Source organism: Grammomys surdaster, unplaced genomic scaffold (assembly GCF_004785775.1).
Source record: "Grammomys surdaster isolate TR1022 unplaced genomic scaffold, NIH_TR_1.0 125178, whole genome shotgun sequence".
Classification (NCBI taxonomy): domain Eukaryota; kingdom Metazoa; phylum Chordata; class Mammalia; order Rodentia; family Muridae; genus Grammomys; species Grammomys surdaster.
The window spans coordinates 783,434-791,640 of NW_021620070.1; the positions used below are offsets into that span (position 1 = coordinate 783,434).

Genomic DNA, 8,207 nt, shown 5'->3' on the forward strand with positions numbered 1-8,207 from the left:
CAACCTTGTTATTGGCCTTCATACAGATATGTAGCTCTTTCCCTAAGTCTGCTTATGATTTGGACTTTCCAATTTTAATTCTGAAAAAATTTCCATGGCCATTTTCTTTTCAAGTTTTCCCTCTTCTCATAATAAATGAGTCAGATGTACAATTCTCATGACCATAAATGATGTGGCATGACAGTACGAATGCAGGTGCTCATGCAGGCCCAAGACATTAGATCCCCTGGAATTAGAGTTAAAGGTAGTTGTGAGCTGTATGATTGTGGGTGCTAGGAGCTAAACTAAGTTCCTCTGTAAGAGCAGTACATACTTTTAACCACTGAGTCATCCTCATGACCTTCTTGACATAATTAACAAAGAAACTCTTTTGTAACTATGACCATTCATTTCTATGAATTCTTCTAGTTATAAGATTAAAATACTGAATGAACTACAAAACTAAACCTGGGGATGAACATAATGCTATCTTACCCAGTTTTACTAGATTTATCTTAAGTAAACTGTAAATGAGGAGACAACAAAGTGAACTCAAGTTCCAAAAACCTATTTCCTATTTGAATTTCTTCCCTCTCAAGGCTAGATTGCTCTTTCTTACAGAGGTGTGAACAAGGTTGAGAATCAGCCATAAATAATGAGACTCCTAAAAATAGTTGATATGTTCACAGTAAATACTCATTGTTCAATATTCCACAACAAAGACCAACAATGAGTTTCCTAATGTAGCTGGATTCTCTGGAGGGGCCAACCAGGTACCTGACAGCAGAAATTAGACTACATCCATTGGAATAGAAGGAACTCATTTTCAGTTGAATAGATACTTTTTCATAATTTATTTTCTGTTTTTAAATTTTATTTTATTTATTTATTGATTGATAGTTTGTTATTTTCAGGACAGGGTGTCTTTGTATAGCTCTGGCTGTCCTGGAACTTGATCTGTAGACCTGGATGGTGTCAAATTCACAAATATCCACCTGCCTCTGCCTCTCAAGTGCTGTGATTAAAGATGTGTGTCCTCATGCTGAGCTATGGATTTATTTTTAAATCCACATTTCAGTAGGCTCTCCCACTTACTAGATCATCTATCCATATTTCCAATACTTCAAGAATCAGCACTTCTCCAAGGAAATTGTCATAATATTTTGATCAAGTGACCATGACAAAACATTGCTTCCCCAAGGTCAGGTTTGATAGCAGTCTGGAATTAAGAGCTGTAGTTTGTAATAGTTCCTTTTATGATCACACATAACAAAACACTCTCTAAGTGCTCCTTTTTATAACCAGAACATTGAGATCTTCTGGTTAGAATTCTTGGTTCCCAGTGGGACAAATGCTTTTCCAAGGATGAGACATTGGTTTTAACATTGAAAACGGAGGCTGCCACTTCACCATTTGACATTCTTTATCCCAGGAAATTTTGCAACAATGGATCCTACTGAACTGGCTGTATGACTTATATGATGATCAAGTAGATTTTTTTTTAATCAAAGGTAGTATTTAATCAAGATCAGAGGCATTATGTTTTTGAACCCACAGCATCCTTAGGAGCATCTCCTAACAGTGATATGTTTAGGCAAGCCACTGGAGATCTAGACTTACCAGAAAAAAGGTTTGGTTTTCTTTTTTCTTTTTCTTTTTTTTTCATTCACTAGACCAACAATTCTCAACTTTGTCACAACTTCTTTGTAGGTCGTATATCAGATATCTTGGATATCAGATATTTACATTACAACTCATAAGAATAGCAACATTACAGTTATGAAGTAGCAATGAAAATAATTTTATGGTTGGGGGTCACCACAACATAAGGAACTGTATTAAAGGGTCATAGCATTTGGTAAGTTGAGAATCACTGTACTATGAAAAAAATTTTGATTAGTTGATGTCCTGGCTAGAAAGCAAATAAAGGATAGAACTGAGACATACTAATTATAATCTCATGAGCAGTCACAGAATTCTTGTAGTTGTGTTCTTCCTCTCCTTAACTTTTCCTGTCTTCTTTTGTTGTTCCTGTTCTATATTTTGTACATGTCAACTAAAAGTTCATAAAGTTTGTCTTTATAATTTTTCTTTATATTGTAGGTTATTGATATGAGACAATACTTGAACTAGGAGAGGAATAACTATCCCATAGACATGAATACATTAATTTGTAAGGAACCACGAAGAGGAACCCCAACTCAAGTCCCGATCAGCGAGTACCCAAGGAGACACCAGAGACTGACTTGATGCAAAATAGCAAAAGACAGTTTACTAACAAGGGCCCTTGGATTGAAACTCATCCCACACAGGGGAGAGAATTTCGATGAAGACCCCAGGAAGTTTAGAACTTTTATAGGGGGAGGCACAAGGGGGAAGGGAAAAGCGGGAAATTCTGGCGCCGTTACATATAATTGGATATTTCAAACATCAGCACTTTGCGTAAGCAATCATTTTGACAGGCTGGATAGCCCACTATTTTTGACCATGAAACCTCAGACCTTCTAGGATAAACACCAGGTGGCCCATTACTCACTTGGGCATGTTTAGACTGGTCAAGATATGTCTTTGGTTGTTTCTACATTTTTGGTCACCTCGTCCCTAGAGGGGCTTGATATTTTTATTATGGCTATTCTCAGAAAGCTCAGCAAGCCATCCTGTGGTCTTTGCCAAGTTGTTTTTAATTTTTACTCTTACAAATTGTACAATACAATGAGACCATTGCTATTTTATCTTAGAGGTATTTCCTTAGTTTGTAGGGAGGATAATGGCATTACTTTGTGTGAATATGTTGTTTCTATAGTAAGTTTATTTTGTGTACAATGAGTATGCGTATTTAGTAGCAAGAGTAGTATTTTGTGTGTCTCTAGTTTCCCCTCTATATTTGGAAATGTAGGAAAGCTAAATAAAGATATTTTAACATTCTTTTATCTAGATTTTTCCATAAGAATTGTGTTTGGCTAATTATATAGGTTTAGTGTGAGACATAGAAATCAGTGAAGAGACAGATGGTTGCAATGTGACAGACCCTCATTCTCTGCTTTGTACTCTGGGTATACCTTGAAGCCCTGACTAGTGACACTCCTTGATTTCATGGCGCCTGTTCTGTCAATGACTTTGCTAAATGCTGCCTTTGTGAAATTAATCCATTCCCCAACTTGAAACACCTAGAATGAATTCTCTCCTTTGATCCCTGGTTGTACAATGATAATGAACCCTGCATATAGATGGTCATCTCTCCCTAGACATTGTGGATGTCATGTTGTAAGAAATAACTTTGTACATTTTTCTTCTAATTGTCATTTCTAAGTGAGAAGCAGTATACCAGGGAAAAAGACCATTATAGATTAAGAAACTGACCAGATGCCACCAAACATTACATGGATTGTATTCACATCTTGGATGCTAATTCTAACTTTACTATGGCGTTTTCCAGTTTTTAAAGTGTGTTCACAAAGAGAAGGTGGTGTTTAGAGGGATGAACTCTTGAGACAGACAACTAACTCTGCTGTTGTTAACTTCCCAAGTGTGTGTTCTATATAGGGGACAGTATTGTTCTGTTTCTCATCTTATGCGTGGGCAAAACTGACTCAACAGTATAGCTTATAGGGTGTTTGTGTAGATGCTGTGAAGCACTTATGACAATGGCTGGCATATGGTACTCAGTAGTCGCAATAAATATTAGTTGTTTAATTTTGTTATTAGAGTTCCCAGCATACAACCTGGCCCAACTTTATATTTATCTTTTAAAGTCCCAGAGTTTAGTAAGATGCAGATAGTACTACTGCTGAATTCAGATAATTTGTGTTCATTAGAACATTTAAACAGTTCTGCCCTAGGAAGCTCATCATTGAACACAATGACCTTTGGAAGAGGGGCATAAAAACCACACTACTATGCAAACAATCAAGTGGAACAGGGAAGTGGAAGAGGAGTTTTTCTTCCTCTCTTAACTATATACACGACAGATATGAGCCATAGATTTTTGTTCTTGAGCCTCTGAGGCAAGAAGACCAATCCTTGTTGACATAGCTGTTCAGGGATGGTGATGAAGGCAACGGGTTCATTGGCTGCCATTAGGTCACCTAATGCTTTCCTGAGGGGAGGGGGCAGGCTCTTTCCTTCCTCTGCTATAACTATGAAGGTGACATTCTAGGCACCTGGGAGAAAGCAGCAGGGCATCCTGCTTGGGGTCTCTAGAAGCAGAGCCTCCTGCAGCACAGCAATTGCTCGAAGGTGCCTCCTTATCTTTGCTGCTTATTCCATCCCCGCCCTCCCCAGTCTAAGCTCAAGAACAGCACCTATTATCCATCCCTTCTTCAAGTGGGGGTGGGGGGGTGGTGATGGGAGGGAGAGTCGCTCAGCAACTTGGGGCGGCACTATGTGGGTGGGTCCGCCCCACAGCATCCTTGGCTAGACTTCCTCCAGCTGGGCTCGGGTCGGGGAGGGTGGGGGTGGCGGCGGGGGCGGAGGCGGCGGAGGAGGAGGAGGAGGAGGAGGAGGAAGAGGAGGAGGAGGAGGAGGAAAGAAGAAAGAAGAAGGGCGGCCACGATGAGTACTGGCGACACTGTGTGCACGGGCTGGCTCGTCAAGTCGCCTCCTGAGAGGAAGCTGCAGCGCTATGTGAGTAGGGGTGCCGACTCAATCCTGGCTTCGTGCCCTCGGTTCTCTGCCCATGGGGTGGCTGTGTGTGGCTCTGGGGAGTCTCTGACTCTAGGAGCGCCAAAGTATCTGTTCCCAGAGCCCTAGCTGCAGGTGAGGAGTCAGAAAGTGAAATCGCCTGTCGAACTGTGCTGTTGCTGCGTCCTGCAGCAGGCTGGCCTGGTGCCTCTTGCCTGCTGTGTTCAGTGTCTCTATACTTTCATAGTCAGCGGTAGAGGGAGGAGGTGGGTTGGGACTGAAACCCCCAACGCCAGTTTGTATGCTGAAGCAGCCAGAGAGACTTCTCTAAAGGGTGCCCTGACTCTAATAGGAGTTCCATTTCACAGATAGGAGAACAGGGCGAGGGACAGGGAAGTGAACAGTAAGAGGAAACCTGTGTGGGCCACTAAGTGAAGCTGTTGCATTCCTCTTAGACTGTAATGAGTACTGTCGTAGCTATCATAGAACACTCCTGTTGGGAGCCTACCATACAGTGCAACTCTTTTCTCATTATGTCCCTTCTCAGCATATTCTTTATGATGACACCGAGCTTTTCTAGTACAGCCGAAACCATTGACATTTCCTATTATGAAATAAGGAACACCTGGAGAAGTACATCTTTCTACCCATCATACGTCCATATTTAAATATGCTGCACACAACTCAAAAAGTTCATTATATCTAGTGTTCTCAGGATAAGATCGTAAAAATATTCTGCTTAAAGACCTGATTGTTACTGAGCTGTCTTTAGCCATTAGCAAGAATCACTTTAGTTCCCAGGGGGTTGTGTATATAGATATTAGGATTTCTTGCCTTTGGGGGTTGGTAGCTTAATAATCCTTGTTCTTTCTAATTTCCAATTTCTCTGCAAAACCAAAGTATGCTAGTGGAAACTACCCTGCCCAGGTTTGCACTCAGCTGAGGCATTCCACCACAAATGGAGTTCTACCTGGTACTTATGTCTATAGCTTTCTAATTTGTGTCTCTATTTCACCAGTCAGTACTTTTGTTTATATATTAAAGAGCACATATCATGTAGAAGTTCAGGGGTGGAATTATAAAAAGAGATCAATAATGTATGGATATTTCTAAAATTTGTAACAGAAGCTTTTCCTGAATATAAAGTTGCTCAGTGCTCCCTCCCCCTATTTCTGAGTTAGACAGTGCCTCATTCTTAGGAGTCTTGCATACAATCTCTTTTTTCATCATGTCCTTTCTCAGCATATTCTTTATGATGATATAGGTTTTTGTTGTTTGTGCCATTGAATCAAAGAATGTTGTTCTACTTAGCATGTAGTCATCACAGATGTAAAATATAAACACTTCTTTGAATAATACCAGTATGTCACCTCCCCCCATCTTTCTCTCTGAGACAGGGCCTCTATATAGCCCTGGCTGTGCTGGAGCTCACTGTATAGACTAGGTTGGCTTCAAAGTCAGAGATCTACCTGCCTTTGCTTCCTGAGATTGAAGACATGTGCCACTATACTTGGTCCAGGCATCAAGTTTTTTATTTCACAAATTTCTAAGCACAGAGTCCCACATCTCTCATCCAAGCTGCTTCCATAACTTTTCAGCTGCTTTGAAGATGCACTGATACCAAGGAGGCAAAAACATGTTCCTATGGCTCACATGGGCAAGTGAAACTTGCAGTGCTGCTCCCTGGGTACATTTCCTTGCTGCCCCTAATGAGAGTCATTTAAAGAATCACTGGATGTTTTCAAACTGGCATGCACTTTCTAGTAGCTGATTCAAGATGGTGAATCTCTAGAAAAAGGTTTATGGATGACACATCTTCACACTCCCCCACCCCCTCAATTTTGGTTTGTATTTGTTCTTCAACAAGCTGGCTTAAGAGAGTTTATTAGTGTTTCATGATTTTGGGAAGACTTGGATATGTAGACTTTTTGTCCTATGTAGTTTGTTATTTCATTATTTGGGTGTGTGTGTGTGTGTGTGAAGTAGACCTGCAGTAGTAACACTGGAGAAAGTAGAGTGTGTGATGATGGATAAGACTGAAAACAGGAGAGAACTTAGGTGCCATATTACCAACATTCCAAAGCATAAACCTTGACTTTCAGTCCCTGGTTGTGAATTTTTTTTTTAGCCTACTACATTCTTAACTATTGTTTTCACAATCCTCTGACAATTTCATATGCTGACTAACTTTCAAAGAATGAGATTTCAAGCAAAATATTTTTTAAAGTTGCTAATTTTATGCTAATTGAGTCTTACATATAAGTACATTTTCTTTTTAAAAAAATTTTTATTAGATATTTTATTTACATTTCAGATGTAATCCCCTTCCCCATTACCCCCATCCACCCAGGAACCCCCACCCCACCCCCCTCCTGCTTCTATGAGGATATGCCCCCACCCACCCTCCCACTCTCACCTCCCCACCCTCGATTTCCCCCATACTGGGACATCCAGCCTTCATGAGACCAAGGATCTCCTCTCCACCTATGCCCAACAGGGCCATCCTCCCCTACATATACAGCTGGAGCCATGGGTCCCTCCCTATGTGCTCCCAGACTGGTGGTTTAGACTCTGGGAGCTCTGGTTGTTTGGTGTTGTTGCTCTCCTCACGGGGCAGCAAACCCTTTCAGCTCCTTCAGTTTTCACTCTAACTCTTCTATTGGGAACCTCATGATCAGTTCAATGGCTAGCTGTGAGCATCCACCTCTGTATATGTCAGACTCTTGCAGACCTCTGAGGAGATATCTATATCAGGCTCCTATCAGCATGCACTTCCTAACTTCCACATCAGTGTCTACCTTTGGTGACTGCACATGGGATGGATACCCGGGTGGAGCAGTCTCTGGACGAGTCCTCCTTCAGTTTCTGTCCCACGTTTTGTCTCCATTTTTTGCTCCCATGAGGATTTTGTGAACTTTTTTTTTTCTTTTAAAGAGACTGCTTTTTTTCCTCCCTCAAAGAAAATTGTTGATATATTTAGGTTGGGTATTGGGTTACACTTCTGATTGTATGGGCATCTTGTTATTGAGCATTACCAAACTTATAAAACCTTTTTTTGTTGTTGTTGTTGTTGTTTTTTTGTTTTTCGAGACAGGGTTTCTCTGTGTATCTCTGGCTGTCCTGGAACTCACTCTGTAGACCAGGCTAGCCTCGAACTCAGAAATCCTCCTGCCTCTGCCTCCCAAGTGCTGGGATTAAAGGCGTGTGCCACCACCGCTCGGCCTTATAAAGCCTTTGATTAACATTTTTAAAAAAAGTTACTAATTAAAAAAAAAGGATGAGGAGGGAGGACGATGGAATACATGTGACAGGAAATCAGATGAGGAAACTAGCTGGAGGAAGAAAGGGAAGGGTCAGAGGGAAACAAATCAGAACTCTAATGACACATGTATGAGGATACTGTAATAAAACCCAGTACTTTGTATGTTAACTTAAAATACTAATAAAAAAAAAAGCAAGAAGGAGGAGGGAGGATAGGATAGGGAGTTTCTGGGGGAGGGATGGGGAAAGGGGATGACATCTGAAATGTAAATAAATAAAATATCCAATAAAAAAAATCTAAGAGAGAGAGAGAGAGAGAGAGAGAGAGAGAGAGAGAGAGAGAGAGA

At 40.8% G+C, this 8,207-nt stretch overlaps 1 protein-coding gene across 6 annotated transcripts in view; it reads left to right on the forward strand.

Annotated features, from left to right (window-relative positions):
* The first annotated feature begins 4,518 nt into the window (after positions 1 to 4,518).
* The window catches only part of Gab3 (GRB2 associated binding protein 3), a 127,481-nt gene continuing 123,792 nt past the window's right edge, over positions 4,519 to 8,207 (forward strand). For all 6 annotated transcript variants that reach the window (XR_003713728.1, XR_003713725.1, XR_003713726.1 and 3 more), the window contains exon 1: positions 4,519 to 4,602. Coding sequence is in view for 2 of the 6 variants with exons in the window: in XM_028785256.1 (XP_028641089.1) it covers positions 4,531 to 4,602 (72 nt within the window). In the remaining 4 variants the exon portion in view is untranslated. The remainder of the gene's footprint in view (positions 4,603 to 8,207) is intronic.